Genomic DNA, 20,080 nt, shown 5'->3' with positions numbered 1-20,080 from the left:
GCGAGTGATGGTGTGGCAGCTTTGTAGATATGCTTATCTATTCATTGTCACCCTTGAGCATTTAGGAGACGATCATTAGCTGACTGGTGCGAGAATTTGCGCTCCTCAATATTAGAAGTTCTGAGAGGTTCAGGCTCTTCCATTGTCATGCTCGAACAAAAGATATGTCAGCCGCTTACAAAGCTTCCGCGAAGAAACAGCATTGAAATGGGGCAATGTAAGCGTAGGGTATATCGGATCTATCAATCACGATTTAGCCAATAGAAAGCAGTTGAAATCAGACAAGGATCGTACTCTAGCTAGCCCAATGTGCGTGAATAAAGCCTCACTGAAATTTAACATAATCTGTTGTAGGTGGCATAACCATGTACCTTTTCCATGGGTGGTCCGAACAAAATAAATCTTCGACACCAGTCAGTATGACACCCAGACACTGCGCATTGTGAACCATCGATCCATTCAAGAGTGTTGTCCTCATTGGCATTATCACGGGCTATGATTATCATTATTGTCTTTCGGCTCATATGGTTGTTGTTATCCATTGCCAGCTTCTCGTATTTTTGGGTGTCCCGTAGCGTTTTTCAGGCCAAAATTTATTTTAGAAACACGTTAGCACCGATTATCATAATACACAATGGATTACTCAGTAAAAAATATAATTATCATTAATTACAGTAGCTAACAATGCTTTTCTTTTATGTTTTATCATGCATCACCTCTTGCTACTGCAGAATTCAAGCCATATTGTGCTACAGGCGCGCCCTACTAGTGGGAATAAAGCGAGCGCAACAAGCTCGAGATAGGACGCGGCGCAATCCCAGTTCACTTCAGTGGCTACTGGTAACCGCATTTGTACAGGTAATAGGAAAAAGTAGCCCATCAGAAAATATCGCCTCTTTGAAAATGTAATTGATTTCTGTGTCTTATTACTGCCCCACGAAATTAGGTTGACAGTTTCTAAAATGTAATCGATTACTTTTAATTTACTTTGCCCCCACGCTTTATTAGGATTGCACAAGTAAACAAACTTAGCTTGCCTGGCTGTTTCAGTGCGTCCTCTGCAGAGATTCAAATGTTGTTGATCTTCGCTAACGATTTGTTTTCAAAATTTCTGCTCATTTTCAATCCTACTTCCTTACGAGGAGATCAGGAGCGCCACTAAAAGTCGCTAACGCTGAACAATCTAAGATGGTGCTGCAGTGTAAGATTGGGGTAACTCCATGCCCAGATGCTCGAGTATTGGTCCCGTATCAAGCTCAACGTTCCATTGTGGCTTAGGCTCGGAGGAGGCACTGCTGGTAGGTCCAGTGAAAAGCTCAGAAAATATCCATAGGTCATGTCCTTGCATCAGTGTCGAAGCAGCCATCAGTACGAAACCTTAGCAGCACCTGGTCACTCCATCACCCGATATCTTGAAAATGGCTGAACAGCTACTCAGCACCTGTCCGAACATGCATAGCCGCGAGGCTCCTGCGTGACACAGTGGCAGGCTATGTACTATAGCTCCAGTAGCATACAAGTTGTCCAAGCTGCGGCACCTGCTACAATTTCCTATTAATGAAATAACTAATTACATGTAATTGGTTACTGCAAAAATTTTAACGGAATTACAGTTAGCCCTAAAGTGTAAAAAAAATTGATCCAGCTATAAAAAGCGCCTAAAATTGTACTTGATCATAAGTAATTAGTTACGTGTGGTTTGTTCTGTACATGTCATCCTGAGGCTGCCACTTGTAACCTGGCGAGTTGTAAAAGACTTGACATTATTGTAGAAACAGTGAAGGTTATTCGAGGAACAAAGTGAAACAAATTGTGATTACTTGCGTAGTTGATACACCGGAACGTGTGTGTACTCGATTGTCTCCTTTTGGTTACGGAAGTTTTATTTTGAAAACAATATCGGCTGTTTTTTTCATGGACAATATAGTCACTAATCCGGTTTCACGTACTCCTAAGTTTCTGTAATTGTAACAAGCAAAGGGGAAGGGTGTGCTCTCTGAGTTGCTTCTACTTCGGCTGCTACTTCGTTGGTTATCGTTCCATTCAGTTCTTTTGAACATCCGACCAACGCTGCTTTGCTCACGTTGCCATCACCTTCTCCTGTTATTGTGGCTCCTGTGACTGCCTAGCTGCTTTTATCTGTGTGCAGCGCAATCTCACTTGAGTCGGCACCGTTCTTGTATAGGGGGCATCCTGGCGAGCTGCTACTTCTGTTGCACTGTGCCTGCACGTGATGCGTCCCTCTTCTGGGAGTACCGTCCTTCCGGAGATAAACGTTGCGAGTTCAATTAGAGCTCGTATCAGTATTTTTGTTTCATCATAATCTGCACAACGAGCAGCATTTTAATCGCGCTTGCGCAGATGTCACCTTCTGACATTCATGGCAGTGACTTCTCGCCCTTCGTACTCACCGAGTCAGCTATCCTAGCTAATCGTGCCTGGATTCTGCTTAGAAGCGCAGCCGAGCATGCCCTCGAAGAGGCTTACGCAGAAAGGGTGCTTCTGCTTTTTTCCGCAAAAGTTTTCCGAAAAGTCCTATTTCTTTAAAATATTGACCGCTTTTTTAACAAACAAAATTATATACCTCACAACACTTCCCCGCAAAAGGAATAACGCTATAAGCCCATACGATGTAACGCATTTGTTAAGTATAAAATGCTGTTTTTCCGTCGTATTCCTCTGGAGTAGTACATGAACTGTCCATGCATTTCGCTTGTACACAATCTATACGCTTTATTACAGCGTTAACTATGATAATAACGAAGTCCGGTTGTATTATAGGCATTTATTCTTAGCATACTTTCGACCTACAGCCCCATAGCGTTTTAGGAGGCATATAAATAATATCGCTAATTACTAAAAGGCATAACCCTCGCCTACGGTATCTGCAGATAAGCGCAGTTCTCGTAACTCGAGCACTAAAGGCTGACGGGCACGCGGGTGCACGTTAACAAAAACAAAGAGATCAGCCAAATGTAAGACAAAAATTAAGCAGGAAGTCACTCAGCAAAGTAATTCCTGCCCTTTACGCGGACTGCGTGACCCTATACACGGGCACCGACTCCTTTGGAGGCCTGCAGAACACGCTTCAGCTCGCCGCCGAGGCAGTGAATCGATACGCAAAGAGCTACGGGAATATTACTCAACACAGAAGTCCAGGCTTGTCGTGGTGAGGAGGCGCCGAAGTATGAAACGCACTGAAAACACTAAAGTTCTTAATTCGAAGTAGTTATATGGCTCATGAATCGTAAATTCCTACAGCGTGGCCGGAGATGGTGTAAAAAAGCCACGTGGTCACAGAGGTGCGCTCGTGCCACTGCTCGGGATTTTGCCTTCTTCCAATAACTGGCCCCGACGCCACTCATCATTCCAGCATTCCCATAATTCCCCTCCCTCTGCGAAGGCGCTGACGGCACTGACCCACTGCTAGTCGCTGTGGTAAATTTGGCGAGTTCTGTTGGGCGTTCCGATGGGCAATCCTTCGGCGGAAATGTAAAAAAATTTCGTGGGGCTACAACATTCATATAGGGACGGATTACAAGCCAAGCTGTTTCTAGACTGCATAGATGGGTTGCATGCTTGTGCGACGTACATGGGCTGCATACCTTATGAAATTATAATTTTTTTTCATACGACACCACACTAGGCCAACACAAGCACTGCCCTGGTCACCGCACCTCTGATGCATTTGCCGTAACCGCTGCTGCTGCCGATTTGGTACATCCAACGCGCGTGACCTTATACTACCCAAACATAGGCCACGTGCACAGACGTCATCGCCATACTCTTTCGCCTATCCCCCTTCCCGTCACCAATGCTGCAGCGCCATCGTCGCACTCTATTCACCCTCTCCCCTTCACGTCTCCATTCTTGTCCCCGCGCCGTGTATCCGATGCGGACGTAAGCTGCCTTGGGTACCCCTCCCCCCTGAGAATGCATGCGTCGATGCATACGGTGGCTAGAGGTAAACAGCTTCAGTGTAAAATGTGACGTGGTCACAGAGGCAGACGGCGCCGGTGACTGGTCTTTATATAGTGCTACGCCTCACAGCGCTGCCAGTCGGTGCGAGGATTTCGGTGAGTTCTCTTGTGCGCTCCGATGGACGAACCTTCGCGTTCGACTTCTCAGTCAGTCGCTGCGCTCGGATCCCTTGGACGTGCACGCAAGTACGCGAGCAAGGCCGAGGCACGTGATGCGCGATGTAGTATAGGGAAACGTGAAAACAATATCATTACGTTTCATAAAACGAGTCATCAGCGGGAAGACGTCAGCGTCCGAGTCATCAGCGTCCGAGTTGCTGCCGACCCGTGGCAAGGAGCTCGTAGAGATCATTGAAGGAATGCTCTCTTGCTGCTCCAGGTCTCTGGCTTTTAAGCCCTTCGGTGTCTCGAAGTCTCATCACCTTCGGCCAATCGGTGAGCCCGCTCAGGTGGCGCCATTTTCGGCCAATCGGCGAGCCCGCTCAGGTGTCATTTTCGGCCAATGGTAGGGGCCCGCGCTATTGTGTCACACCCGGCGCACAGGGTCGCTCCTTGGGCCCCAATTGTCCGAGGGCTTACTTCTCTCTCTTGTATTTCCCGGTCTGCAGCTGCCTTTACAAAGGCGGATGGGGGGATTGCTGCCAGGGTTTCATGGTGCATTACAGCTGTCTTGCCTCGGGACCCACGTCGCCTGGAACAGTACCAGGCTCTCGCTACACTTTAGGGAAGAGTCAAGCAGTGAATAGCTCCACCTGCGGCGCGCGAGGTGCGGAACGCCAACGCGTTTGCACGTGCCGCGCCTCGGGAACGGGGTAGATCTGCTTCTGCGTTCCTTACTTAGGCGTGGCGCGATTCGATGTGGCCTGGTTAACTCGAAGGAGGCTCAGGAAAAGGTCCCGTATCTAACAACGCGTCATCTGCAGAGGCACTGCAATCTTTCTTAAAAAAGCACTTTTTTGTAGAAATAAAAAATTTGCAAGAATTCTAACTCATAGACGGCGATATAAACATTAAATTAGTGTTCAGGTGCGTGCGCACACATGCGTAGCCACGTTTCAAGTAGACTTTTGCAACAGTACGCATAGTATACCACTAGTTTCGTAGCTGCATATTTGTTCTTTTTCTTTGTCGTAGTATATATTTATTACGCTACAAATGAGGTCGCCATTTACACATTTATGATGTAGTATACGAGAAAAATTATTAATAATTATTTAGGAGAGTTTCAGTGCGCTAATTTTGTGTGGTAAAGGTTTTTCTAACTCATTACGATAGTCACGCTTGAACGGCTTTCAGGCTCAGTTACTCAGGTACAGTTTTAGGTGATTCGCGCCCCGCGCTTTTTGATAGAAGTATTTTTCTTTACTTTCTAGACGTCATGACGTACGTTCTAGTGAAATACCTCAATGAAAATAAGTGGGACGTTTATCCGTTGAAGTGCTTGACTGACCCACCTACTGGTCTTCGACGGATGTGGGAGCCTGGCAGTTCTGATGAGTTTTCTGCAGAATTCATGATGTCTCTTGGAATGAAAGCACCACGAAACAGCGGCAACAGAAATTCTCCATATAGGTAAACATTTAAGTAAATGACATAGGTAAGCACCATGTCTCCTGCCAACACTTTTGTCGGCTTTGCAGTTCTTCTCCTGTCGGTATAGTATTTGCTGTATTATTTTCAGTGCTTGGCACGTTGCCGTAACCCGGTGAGTTCATTGTCGGTTCCCATTGCGAATGACCCAGGTGAAAAAACATAGGATGCCCAGTTTACTTATTTGCAGCCCACCAAAGTAGAACCCCAGGGACCACTTACGTCGTAGCATGTGGCGTATACCGGCGGACAGCCAGGTAGACCCGTACTGCTATTCGCAGAGAGCGCTCTTCCAGGTGGGCAAGTTGTATGAAAGTATAAAACGTGTGGTTAAAGCGATCTATGTGCCTGTTTGCCCGCGGTTGACAAACATATCTGTGCGATGGGTGCATTGCTCGTTCTTCTTGGAAGTAGACACATTCTCTTGAAGTAAATTGGGCTGCATTACCGTAGACTGTATTTTCATTGTATCTTATTTTCGAAAATATAATAAACAGGACCCCATTGACAGTTCTTGTACTGACTTCCTGCAGAACTTCACCTCTAGCCACTTTGAGAAGTAGGCAACAAGCGTAAGGACGAACCTGCAATCTGGAGGCGTCGTCTACAAAAGCCCAACAATATATTTTGTAAGTTTCTAGCATGCTCTTTCAAGTAACTCGACAGATTGTAGAGGTGCGGACGGCATCTTTGCTTCTTTATCTCTTTCTCGACATATGCTAGAATTGTGAACTCCTTTGTCCACCTACCGGTTCATGCCAGGCCACCGAAACTGCTCTCGAAGCCTGGCTTTTGTGCGCCCTTTAGCCTGGTGGATATTACGCTGCGGAAAAAAGCTGATCCACGATGGATGAAGGAACTACGACGTTTTCAGCACGCAACAATTCACCCACCATTGAAACCTCCTCTCGGACTCTGAAATACGGTCACGGACCTTCAGGAAGGCTCTTGTGTGAAGGGGAAGACCCATTTACACAGGCCTTCACCACACGAATAGTGGAATCAACTAGAACAGCCTGTTGAAACTACGCTTCCTTCATGGAGATAGGGTACACGACGAAGGCAAGTTCTTCGCTAGTCAACTGAGTGTCTGGAACGTGCTTGGGCAATCGTGAACGAGCATCGGATGTTCTCTGTGACAAGCCTTTCTGGTACTATACTGTGAAACTGGGGATTATTAGATGTTATTGGCACAACGAACACATATGGCCAAAGAGGCCATTGGCTTCCCCTGTGAAATTGTAGCAGAGTAGCCTTGCGCATCAGTGCGCAATCCTAAGTGGAAGTCGGCTTGAAACTTGAGAAGATTGAAGTGAAACGAGCGCTTCATGGTATGTTCATTGCATCTGAATACGCCTTGTGAATTGGGTTCGTTGACTGAAAAAAGTTTCCTAAAGTAGGCACGGGCAAAGGTAATGAGTGTAATTATGTAAATGTTTCGATAAGCATTTTCAATTACCGTAGAAGTAATGACCACATCATTGTCTAGTTTAGTTGAAGAGGTAGAATTATGCTATCTGCCACAGGCAATTTTTAAGAAACTTGGTGCAGCTAAAAAACGCCACTTTTATAATAACCCCCCATTACAATTCGTTGGCGGGCTGGATTTCGTGAATCTATAACTACTTTGTTTAGCGCAGAACAACGTACACGAGAAAGATGACCAGGACAAGGCGCTACTCTCAATTGACATCATTTTATTGCGTCACTCCTTTATAGAGAGCAGAATGTAGAAGAACATGCGCAGTGAGCACCACGTGCAGGAGCCACCAACATCCGATCACCCGAGCGCACTCATGCGACAAAATCCAACAAAACCATATGCAGCGATGTACAAGGTTAATGAAGGCACACTAATGCACTGCGACCCCAACGCCTGTATGAAGAAAGCTTCCGATAATTCTTAGGCGGTCGTATCACGGCTCTTGTTAGAAATCGTAGTATCACGAAACATAGATTTGCACTTGCATATTTTACAATGTTGAGCTATATGGTAACCTGTGCCTGTCGGTATGGATCGCTCATGTTCTCTAAGGCGCTCGTTAACACTGCGGCCTGATTGCCCTACATATACTTTGCCACATGAGAACGGAATCATATATACCACACCGACGCTGCAATCTACAACCTTCGCGGGCTCCTTTTGATACACTGGTTTTCTACTTGCTTCTATCTCAATCTTGTTCTACTTGTTCTACTTGTAGACTTTCCGAGGAGCAGAAAACAATACTGGGATTTGGTATCTAGTGCCGACGTTCTTTAGATCGTTAGCCACTCTATGGCTAACAATCTTACAACCCCCACAAGAGACAGAAATAATCATTAGGCACTAAAAATGTTGCGGTCAAATATATTCCAATAGTAAATTGTTAAACAGGTTCAAAGAAAAAAAAACTGATTTGTTTAAGCCTTTGGCCAAACAGCTTGGATTAAAGACTCCTTAAAGTTACACATTTTATCTAACTAAATCTACTCTACTCAGACAGGCGCTGTATAAGAGTGCAAACGTTTGTCCGTGGACGCAGTTAGAATACCAGAACATACATCATTATGTCGCACAGAAAGGAAGCTGCGTATACAGTGGTCCTTCCTTTATCAAAGGAAACACGGGAGTGCGTGGCCTGTGCTATGCGGCGACTTATTAGAGGGCTAACAAGCGGTAGCAAGAGCGAGCCCGTCCACTTGTGGCATAACCTATCGGCGTCCAGAATAGCCAGACACGGCTGCTCCACTCCCTCCCAAGTCAGACGGATGCTCTAGGGGCGGGATCTGCAGTGCAGCCTCTGCTGCCAGCAAACCGCGCTGGGTACGCTAGCGCACTGGAAATGTGGAAGTGCCAACATTAGTTGCCGCTAGTTAGTAGGAACTGCCAAATTATTCTGCAGCGTGCAGCTCTGACTCCTCGCTTCTCCGCGGAACATGAATGAACCTCACCTGATTCGGAGCAGTTTAGGAGAGAGCGGTGCAGTGAGGTCGAAATTTGGCTTTGGTATTTAAAGCAAAATAATTGCTAATTATAATTAATTGTAATTATGTTTGTCAAGGTGGCGCTTGCTAAATTCGTTAGTGAGAGTTTAAAAAATACATGATAATTTTGTATGTGTAATTATTAAACAATTAAAATAATTGGGTCGAAGTAATCTCAAGTACACCTAATTATTCTTGACTAGCATCGATTGATATAACGTTAGGTACTCTTGATTAATCTACCAATCTAGTGAATTTTATTAGCTTCACTGTCATTTTGTACCATCAATTAATCGTCGTTAACCTTAACTAATTTCATTGTAATTAACCTTATTAGTACCTCGTTAACCTTATTTAGTATTATAACTCATTAGTGGTAAGTATACCTAGTCATAATGATAAATCTCAGTAGTCATACCTAGTCATAAGGTACCTAATATACACCTCCATAGGATCGCATGTATACCGATGCATGGAGTGCTTCGTGTCACACGTTACGGACAGACGGGCGGCCGTAAGGACAGAGTTCCGAGAGTGGTAGCCCTAGAATGCTTAGGCTTTAATATACGCCGGGAGCACCTAATAACTAATGGGCGTAAGTTGGCAGTTTCCCGTTTCCAGCGCACTCGCGATCGAAGTGCGGTTTGCTAGGCGCAGACGCTGCGCTAGAGGCCCCACTCGTTGCGCAACAGTCATGCGGAAAGGCGGGGGGGGGGGGGCTAATTCTAGCAGGCACTGGCATGTCGGCAATGCTTGGTAATTCTGGCCGCCAATAGCTGACGCCGAAAGCGGACGTACTTCGTTTTGCTGCCACTTGCTGGCCTAGTAACCTGCCACCAGAGGGCACAGGCCACGTGATCACAGGTTCCATTTGATAAAAGACAACCATTTACATGAGATATGAGTGAATGCCGGAACTTGCTTATAGAATTCGCAATATCATGTTGTAGTATCACCGGTATTCAACTTACTCTTAAATAATATATTATCCCTTTTTTGTATTCTTGTTTTAAAAGAAGCACATTTCTTTACACGACCGCACCCCTCATTCCTGGGAAAGCGCACTGTAGCCATTTCGTTCATGTATAGTTGCCCGTATTGGGTGAAGGTGATTATTTCCGAAAAGGTAGGCAAGCCGCAACCCCAGGGGAATATGCATACCGGAACAATACGTCTGTCGCAGTAAATGAGCTCCGAGCAGAAGTAATACCCGCCGTCGTTGCTCAGTGGCTGTGGTGTTAGGCTGCTGAACACAAGGTCGCGGTATCGAATCCCGGCCACGGCGGTCCGCATTTCGATGCGGGTGAAATGCGAAAACACCCATGTACTTAGATTTGGGTGCACGTTAAAGATCCCCAGGTGATCAAAATTTCAGGAGTCCTCCACTACGGCATGCCTCATAATCAGGAAGTGGTTTTGGCATGTAAAACCCCATAATGAATGAGCAGAAGTAATCGTTCATGTCTACTGTCGTGTTCCTGTTTTTTGCGTTATCACTATAAAGTACCGTTGGGGTCAGTGTGACAAATTTCAATTAAGCACCTAGCTGTCCGGTGCATCGGCGACGTGGCATCTGAGAGGATCTTTTGGTAAAAAGATTCCTTAGATTTTTTTGTTTAGGCTTCGCGTTTCTACCTTTCAGGGTTTCAGTGGCCGATGTTGAGGTAGTTTCTGTGTCAAAGGCTTCCCGCTTTTCTCGCTAGATGGCTCGTTTTGAAGGCCCCAAGTGGTGATTAGTAATCTCTGAGGCGATGCCTTCTTCCAGTGCTAATTTCAGGCGCTGAATAACCGTGCACTGCCTACGATATTTGAGATATTGTGCTCGTACACTTTAAGCGCTCCAATACCAGGCACTTAGCAGTTGTGAACCATGAAACTGCAAAAAAAAAACTATGTAGCGTTGTCGGTCGGCCAATATTGCTTTTTATTAATAGTAGAGGCGCTAATTAGCGCTGCCATTACGTTCGACGAAGCCCAGAATGTAAATAAATTTTTCTGAAGTTGAAAGCTCCTTTCAGTAATCACTTGTTTAGTTATGAAGTGTCATGGTTCGTATCCCCATTTTCAAGTAAGTGTAATGGTACTCACTGGTGACGAATTAGAAACACAAGTAGCATCGTGAGGGTATTATAATGTATTCGAGGGAATATTCTAGTTTGCAACTTCTGCACCTTTTCATAAAAAAACGTCATTGCTGACACTGAAGAATACCTTGCATGCTCGAAACACTTCTTTGCAAGTATGTCAGAATAAGCAAATAACGTAAATGTTTCCTGGTACATGCTACATTTTACCACTTATGTAAGGTTATCGGAAGCATAAATTAGCAATACCCTGTAAAGAACATATAAAAGCATGTTACTTCTGAGGCTTTATTTCATGCTAGAAATAAAAATCGATTCTTTACACACAGTGTTCTAATGCCTGTGCCGCTACAAGTGAATTATTGACGCTGAGCAGATGACGACCAGAAACCCGAGTTCTAATATATTATAGTTGATTACCTTTATAGAGCTACTATGACCTCATTTTCAACTAATGAAAGCATCTCATAATCGCACTTCTGAAATTCAACAATCAGGTTAGCGAGTTTGGTGTTGTGTTCTAGAATGCATCAAATTAATGCGCTCCCTAAGATCATATAAGATGGTGACTGAGAGCGGGAGATTTCATTAGTTTTTACGGTCGTAAGCTTTGAGTGAAGTAGCAAACGTGCTCACTTTTCTTCAAGGGCACTTTCGTCGTTTTGTTGAAGTTTCCGGCTTTCTTACCATATAATTTTCCGAAATGTTTCTGGAGTTGTACATCTGCTTGAGTTCTTCAATAATCTAAAGAATCGCATCAGGTTAAATATTCTCGACAGTTGCTAATAAACCTACGTTATCATACTGATGAGATTATATATCCAGTGGTTGCACTTAACTCCGTTCCTGTGGCAGACTATTTTTTTGTCCAGCAAACAAATAATAAGCTGAGATCAGGAGCGACGAAGGTTGATGATTTTGCGCGTTACTGGAAGCACCAAAAACATTGCTGCTGTTTCCCTTGTTGTAATGGTTTGAAGCTATCCCAATCTTGTGTTGCGCAATCTTTACTTTGCCGGTGTCCAGTCGCTAACGAAGTAGGAATGCTCAAAATCAATGCTTCATTCTCATTTGTGGCGCTATTACATTGAAATGTGGTCAGCTTATTCGCATATATATAAGTTATCTTTCTTGTGCTTTTGTTTCTTCGCTGCTTCACGTCGTGAAGCGAAATATGGAACATTTCTCTCAACCTTTCACCTTTCACAGTAATGCAGCACTCAATTGGGTTAGTAAGCTGGTAAAAGAGTCATAATAAATTTGTAATCGGTTACCAACTGCTACACAGGCCAGAAGCGACCTCGGAGGAGTGTAATTCATACTTTTTGTAAGTCTTGAGTATTCTGTAAGAAATCTGGGTCTTTCTTGCGCAAAATCTCTACCTAAGCGTAAAACGTAAAGTCAAACGTCTTTTTACGAAGTTGAAATGAACTGAGAGAGTAACTTACGTAAGGCTATATGACTTGCGGTGTGATCATCTCAGTGATCTCATCTCAGAAAATTTTAGTGCTAGATTTCTGTACCAACTATTCCGTACGTATACTGATATATCTTGTCAGCACAAGGGAATGGGCAGTATAATCAATATGACCATATGATACGATACCATGTGATATGAACGGGTAGTATGATCCATAGTATGATCTTTTTACACCATACGCATGCCATTGATGACGCACCAAAATGGTTCGCCGGCCTGCTAGCTGTGAACAAGGATGCTCGATGTAGGGTACATATGCGGTGGCAGAGAAACTCTCTACGTTATCTTACAGGCAGTGCAATTGAGAAAGATGGGAAGCGGCAATTTTTATGCATGTGGTGAATCTTAAATTTACTTTCTGTCCCATTTATCGTCTCTTTTTTGCTCTCCATACTCTCGGAAATAAGCTACAATTTACTGCGACCACTGCTGATAAATCCCATGTGGCCCTTCGCTGCCCTTCCATCTGTTCTCCTCCCTTCTACGCTGTGTTCGCGGTCAATCTCAGGTCGACACTTTGTTCTCAGCTTGAATTTTGCTGTATAATATTTGCGATGCCTGGGCATGTTTCTTGAAGGCCACAGCTGTCTATACCGCAGGCTGACGAGACGCTGATATGCTTCCTACACAATCCGAGGTCACAACATGTAGTGAGCTTCTACAGAGACGTGTCTTGGAGCCCTTTATTTGGTCTTCAGTTTGTTTAGTACACTAGCATCGCGAAGCCAAAATTCAAAGCACGACACGATGTGGCACTTGAAGTTTTGGCTTGCGGTGCAATATAAAGATTCCAAGCATGGCGCAGCACACTCGGCCAACAAATAGCGTCGACTTTGGTGCCTATTCCAACCTTTTAATAATTGCTGAAGATAAATGTGCCATGTGTAGCGGCGTTTTGTCTTTCTTTTCTACGTTTATTAAACGGGAAAGCGTGAAGTGAAAGCTGCAGCCGGTCGGCTTATAAATTGCAAAAAGCATCTTAACGGTCAAACTTCGCAAAAAATATTAATTTGTGTGCCCGCAATTGTTTTCTAGTTAATTTACTTTTGAGTTACATGAAATAGAACTACAGCAACGTTCTCCTTCGTCTACCTCTCTTGCGCTTTCGGCGTTCCATCACTAACATTTAAGATAGCCCATATGTAAGGCTACACATAATTTTTACGGTGCTCGGCCACAATATTATTATCTTTGATTCTTTCGCTCATATTTTTGAGGAGGCTTTTCTATTTAGTAACGTCTGCAAATTTGACAATCAATGTTGCTATTTCATAAGTTTATCGGACCCCTCATAACGGTATGTCCCTTCTTTGATGCTCTTGTGCTGCGACAAAAGCGATTGAAGAGAATACTTTATACAAGAATCACTGGTTACCATAATGCAGAATAATACTATCAGCATTCTTTGGGAAGTTCACCCAATTCGGTATGTATGTATGTATGTATGTATGTATGTATGTATGTATGTATGTATGTATGTATGTATGTATGTATGTATGTATGTATGTATGTATGTATGTATGTATGTATGTATGTATGTGCGCTACTTACCCTTCCCCGCCAGCTTGGGGGAATGAGTGTTCCCTGGTGAAATGGGCAGATAATTGGGCTGCTCTACCCGGTCAACCAGCTTCAAAAGGAATCGTCGGACAAGCTGGAGTCACTCGGTATGCAACACTGAGTGTGTGGTGCTCTTCTAGAAACGTCTTTCAGACCAACGTGGGTCACTGGTATGTGACACTGTGTATGGGTAAGCTGTTCATTGAACTTCATCGACGCCAACTTGAGCCAAAAGCGTACTTTAGGCTTCTTAGGTGCCCCTTTTTGTTTCGTATTAGGGCTGCGTTGGCACAGTGAAAGTTCCCTAAATTTGCCAACATCAATGTTTTGCTCGTCGACAGTACAAACCTTTAATTTTTGCCGATAAATAAAGAAATAAACTCAATGACGTCACGGTAAGCTGGAGCGGGAACATTATGTCTGCGTCGCCACCCGTCTTTTTTTTTTTTTTGCGAATTTTCTGGCCCACGAAACCTAGTATTGCAGAGCGGCATTTTACCAGCCTAGGTGAAATCAATTTTCTCGTTAGCGTTCCTTTAATGCAATAGTGCTCTATGCGCCACTACACCAGCGTGTCGAGCCCAGCCTCATTTTTTTGTTCAATATAGCTTACTGAGCCAAGAAGGGCATTGAGTAAGGGGGCAAAGGAAAGCATAAAAAGTATAGGAAGAAGTATGAAATAACGACGCAATATGCAAAACAAGAAGTGAAGGGGAAAAAATCTACAGAGCAAATGATAACACGAAAACGATGGATAGTCATACCATAGAAATTACATCCAGGATGATAACAACAGTGGTGGCTTCATCGGAGTTTCATTTGGGGTGTACTGGTTACGCCAAGATATACTCTGTCGTGGTTTCATTAGGCATTGTGGTTAGTAGGTAAATTACCTCTTTGAGTCCCCTGATGTGGCCATAATCTTTCGTGATTCACGGATGCCATTCGGGATGGCATGAGGATATGACGTGAGGATGTAAATAACCATTATAATATTGATAGCATATCAAGCTTATCCTCAGTGATTGCATAATCATCATAAGAAATATTATTATATTCACAATATAATCACAGTCTATAAAGTGCGTACGCTGGACTCTCCCGCCCGCTATGTTTTTCCCGCATAAACGTACGCGTTCGTTCCAACGCTACCCCGATCCCGTGACCGTACACGCGAACGATTGAGCGCTGGTCTCAAACGTGGGGGCGAACATATTCGCTAGTTATCCTGTCGCGGTGACTCGAACATCCTCGACTCGTCAGCGCTGGTCGGCACGTTTTGTTGTTTGTGATTCGGCCAGCTGGCATTGGTGTGGGAAATGCCCATTAAAGGCCATTTTGATTATTTACACTACTCTGTTGTCATTTCTGTGCCCCAAAAGCACGTTTTAGACCACAGGAAACAATGGATGTGATAAGAATATTTAGTAATGAAGCCTAATTCAACAAACCCAGGTTCCAAACTTCGAAATTGGTGGCACCATTTCAATATCACCTGTTAGCCATGGGCGGTTCATTTACTTCCTTGAATCAAGGAAAGCAAGGTATTTTTCTGTAAATGTAGTTTCGTGTAACGCAGGAGTAAGACACGCACAAGTGTTTTGTTCCTTCTATTAAGATTCAACCAATCTGGCAACACAGCACATTCTGAAATTGTCATTGCTTCAGCTATGTGCGACATGCACTGTCTCCGAGGTCGGCCCCGCTTGCTTTGACACTGGACGGTTTCAACCGGGACCATGATGGCTGTAATACGATGTAATACATGATGTAATACATGATGACGACTGTAATACGACGATAAAGTGAGCACAGTGGCAAATGAAGTAGCAATGACGTCTTTAGAACGACAAACACGGTATGACGACGATGGCATGGAGACCGCATCATGAAAAACTGCTCGGGTTCTTTTTTTTTTTTTTTTGGAAACGATGAAAATGGTATGATTGCATCGTTGCGACGACGGCTTTACGACGATGGGATGTTGACGACCGCATGACAGAAGTTGCTGGATAACTGTAAATTCCTTAATTTCCTGAAGTAGTTCACGAAAGTTGTATGAACCCGCCGTGGTTGCTCAGTGGCTATGGTGTTGGGCTGCTGAGCACGAGGTCGCGGGATCGTATCCCGGCCACGGCGGCCGCATTTCGATGGGGGCGAAATGCGAAAACACCCGTGTGCTTAGATTTAGGTGCACGTTAAAGAACCCCAGGTGGTCAAAATTTCCGGAGTCCTCCACTACGGCGTGCCTCATAATGAGAAAGTGGTTTTGGCACGTAAAACCCCAAATATTATTATTATTAAAGTTGTATGACGAAGTGCGCATGATGACGATGTTGCGAGCACAACGGTATCACTACACGACTATAAGCGCGCAGCCCATGGCTCAGTATGGCGCACAATTTGGGTCATTTGGTCGGTGTGAGGGGGTACAGAGAGAGACAGGACAGATTTATGGACTGATTGATTGATTGATTTAAAGCGCCTGACGTAAGCAAGGAATGCTAATCACATTAAGAAAATTGATAAACATATAAAGGGTGGATTACTCACCATATCAAAGCGCCGTATTTCTTTCTTTCTCATTAGGAAGTTTGGCCCTTCCTATAGCTGCACTAGGCTAATACTGCATCACTGTACTCATTAAAAGCAATCCAAATTTGTAAGAGCGTAGGTTAGGGCGTGTTGGTATTCCATAACTGAGGTTTTTAGCGCACGAAAAGGGACGAAAGACAGTGGCGAAACTAGGACACAGCGCTATGTGTCCTCGTTTTGCCACTGTCTTTCGTCCCTTTTCGTGCGCTAAAAACCTCAATCCAAGTTATTCGTGCATTAGAAATAATTCGATATGGAAGCTGTCTGTTCTACATCGTTCCAATTTATCATCATATGTCTAACCACAAGTTCCATGCCTGAAAACCTGCGGCTTGTCCACAGCGCCGCTGCTTGCCCGTAGGTCAAATCTATTAAAAAGTAGAGCATTTTCTTCTACGCTGGGAAGCGCGCCGACTGGTTTGTTTGCAGCTGATGCCGCGACACATTCTAAAATTACAGGCACACTACTTTAACAGTGCTCACATATTTAGGTTAATCTAAATACGAGAGAAGTAGTTGCCTGCGCGTACTTCTGTCTTTGTACTTCTGTCATTTGTTGCATCATGCTGCGCAAGCGTTCGCTGCATGCGCGTACCCCAAGGGGCGTTTGTTAACATCTTCGCCACAAGTAATAACACTGTCCATCCTGGTGACGATAAGAGCAGTGCCGCGTTGGTAGCCATTATTAAGAATTACTAGTGCCGCAGTTTGTTTGGCGTTTTCCCCGGATTGCTGCGCCTGTAGCGGTAGGCGTGTCGTGTACGTTCAGCGTGTGCTTCAGAAATGGAACTTTCAAGCAGTCATTTCCTTATTTTAAGCGATTTCCTTTATTAACCATTCCTTTTAGCTTCGTTTCTTTCCACAAGGTGTCGCACTCCAGCACCAGCAGCACCCGTGACTATTCCAACGACAATCGCCTTAACAATAAGCGCAATGAAGTATTCTTCGGTGCCTTCCTCGGGTTCGCCGGTGATGCTGAGAGCTTTGATGGTATCCAGCACACTCTCTCTTTCCTCGACCGTGCTCAAGGAGAAGTCACCCTGCAGGAGCTTCCGCAGAGACTCGACGGTTTGTCCCGCTTTCTTCGCAACGGCGGGTTCTGCCTCTGTTACTGTAAGAAAACATGTTACGGCGGTTAGGGCTCTTACCTTGACACTGCGCTATCCCATTTATGTTCATTGAGGTTTAATTTGCTTTTACTTTGTCTTGACTACGCTTCTCGCTTGGGTATTCAACTTTTGAACATGCAGACATGATTTCCCTCTTTCATCTTACATTTGCGAGCTCAAACAAGCGTAAAATATGATAGTTTGCTGGTTTCTCTTTATTTATTCAGAATAACTTAGGACATCATAACCTCAGATAATAGTTCACGAATAATATAAGATAAAGTTATTTGACAAGCGCCCAAGAGTTTTTTTAGGCATCGCACTTTACATGAGTGTGGACCAATTTATTACATTGGTAAATGCCAGTAGTGTTTTATTGTTCTCCTCAGCCACAACACAAAGAGAGCTTAACGTTGGGTTTTGTATCATATTTGTCTTATTATAACGCTCTCAGTTACGGTAAACACTGCTCAATCACAAATGGTTTCTGCTACATAAGAAATTTCAGACAGTGTCTAATTGCTGGTGAGGTGATTGCAAAGCACTGTCCATCGTGCGATATTTGAAATAATCAACGGAAAGAAGTTCAGCACTGTGGTGTCCCGAATACTCAATAAAGAAACAGACGCGTGGGGAGAAAACGCGGCTGTACTGAGTGCATCGACCTTTACAAGAAAGCTGACTCAATGTGCAGACTGGCCTCTAACAGCTACGATGTTTAATTCAAATTAAGCTACATGACTGTGATGACTGCATATTTTGGCGTTTTATTAACAATAATATTTTTTAATATTGTTAAAGTAAGAAGAAACTACGTCTTAGCTTCACAAATGTACAGGATAAATCTTACACAAACAGATGTAGGGATAAAAGGCGGTAACGGGTTGCACCACCTTAATCTCTACGTAGACGGTATTTTAACCAAGACTTCAGGTAATATTTAAAGAAATAGCCGTTTTGAACGGTAAGAACGGTTCCTTCGGATACATGCCGCCAGTGGTGCAGACCACGGAGTGACGGGTGATACTAGTAAAATTAGTATAAGAGTAAATAATATTTCTCTTTTAAACATTTAGCTTCATCGCACTCAGCGTAATTGGTTAACTGAAGTTGTCCCTGCAAACCACATCAACTTTTGGGTATGAAAAAAAATGGTATTAGCCGCGGAACTGTGTCGCGACACAACTCGTCTATAAGAGCGCGCAAAACAGAACCTGGGAGGCTGCAGCGAGCGCGAAGCAGTGCCCCTCGAGGCGATGTTCTGTTTACGAAACGCTGCGTCAGGCATTCAGCGCACTGCGACTACGTACTCCTCGCCGTCGTATGTTTCAAAATTGTTATTTTTTAAATATTACTGAAGGTTTTCGTAGAAAGACGCGGTATATGTGGTAACTTAGGGCATCATGTGCTTAGAGCAGATGGACTCGTCGGTCACCTTCACACGGTTTTTGAAAGCGGTCTCCATATAATGGCGGCGACGAGTGAAGTATTGGAAGGCTCCACAACAATGTTCCAGTAAAACCTTGCGCCACTAAGTTTGGCGATGAACTAAAGCAGGTTAACGTTGAAGCACGCAGCATTTGAACACTTGCAGATCCTTTAACAGGCGAACACATTGCAGGGTATACTGATTCCGGCCACCATAACGTATATCATAGGTTTAACAGGTTACGTTGCCATCGTACGACAAGCAAAGTTCTTTTAGTTTATTTTTGTTTATAAAAGTTTTTAAGGGAAGTAGTAAATAAACTGCTGTGATAGAAGTATTGTTTTGGAAAACATTGCTGTTCATTGCGAAATCAGCCGTTCAAGCTTTATTAGGAGCAATTGCATGACTAAGGGTATTGCTTGGCGACAATAGTAAAGGACTTCGCATCATGGTCGAATTGATGGAGTAGCTCATACCTTTCCGCAGCTTGTCACCTTCAATTCCTCCCAATTCCTGACTGAAAAATAAAGTAAACGTAAAATAAAAACTGCGGCAGCGATTCAGCCTCCAGTTGAAGTCAATGAAAGACAAAGATGATCTATCCGGAATTCTAGTAGGATTGCCAGATGGCTTCAGATGCGAGTCAGAGGAAGCACACGTAAAGTTGTCCGGAGCGCGTTGCATGTGAGAATGGCTGTATGAGCCATATAGTTTATTCTGAGAGGCCCACAACACGCCGTGGTTGCTCAGTGGCTATGGTGTTGGGCTGCTGAGCACGAGGTTGCGGGATCGAATCCCGGCCACGGCAGGCGCATTTCGATGGGGGCAAAATGCGAAAACACCCGTGTGTTTAGATTTAGGTGCACGTTAATGAACCCCGGGTGGTCGAAATTTCCGGAGTCCTCCACTACGGCGTGCCTCAAAATCAGCAATAATTTTGGCACGGAAAACCCCATAATTTAATTTTTGAGAGGCCCACAGCGTCTCAAACGACTTCATCTGCGCCTTCAACCCCGAGAGCAGAGTCTCACCAACAGCGTTTAAAAACGCTAGCTGTCACAATGGAAGAAATGGAGAACGTTCCCTTTTACCACGGGTACCACAACACGATCGTAACACCCATGGTAAAAGCGTAGTTGTGGTACCATGGGTACCACCACCATGCAGTACCACATATTCCATGCACTAGTACTGCACAGTGGTAGCACTAATACCTATACCACTGGGACCATTGGTACCGCTCGGTGTCACAGCTGGCCTCATTGACAGAATGGTGGTACCACCAG

The 20,080-nt window shown here is 44.3% G+C and overlaps 1 protein-coding gene across 1 annotated transcript in view; it reads right to left on the bottom strand.

The window, feature by feature from the left end:
- The window catches only part of LOC142570512 (uncharacterized), a 28,309-nt gene extending 13,660 nt beyond the window's left edge, over positions 1–14,649 (bottom strand). The window contains exon 1 of the mRNA XM_075678890.1: positions 14,555–14,649. Within this exon, the coding sequence (XP_075535005.1) occupies positions 14,555–14,649 (95 nt within the window). The remainder of the gene's footprint in view (positions 1–14,554) is intronic.
- Positions 14,650–20,080: the final 5,431 nt, after the last annotated feature.

Source organism: Dermacentor variabilis, chromosome 2, assembly GCF_050947875.1.
Source record: "Dermacentor variabilis isolate Ectoservices chromosome 2, ASM5094787v1, whole genome shotgun sequence".
NCBI classification, from domain to species: Eukaryota; Metazoa; Arthropoda; class Arachnida; order Ixodida; family Ixodidae; genus Dermacentor; species Dermacentor variabilis.
Note: the sequence above shows the minus strand (reverse complement) of the source record. Positions and strands in the feature narration are given on the sequence as shown.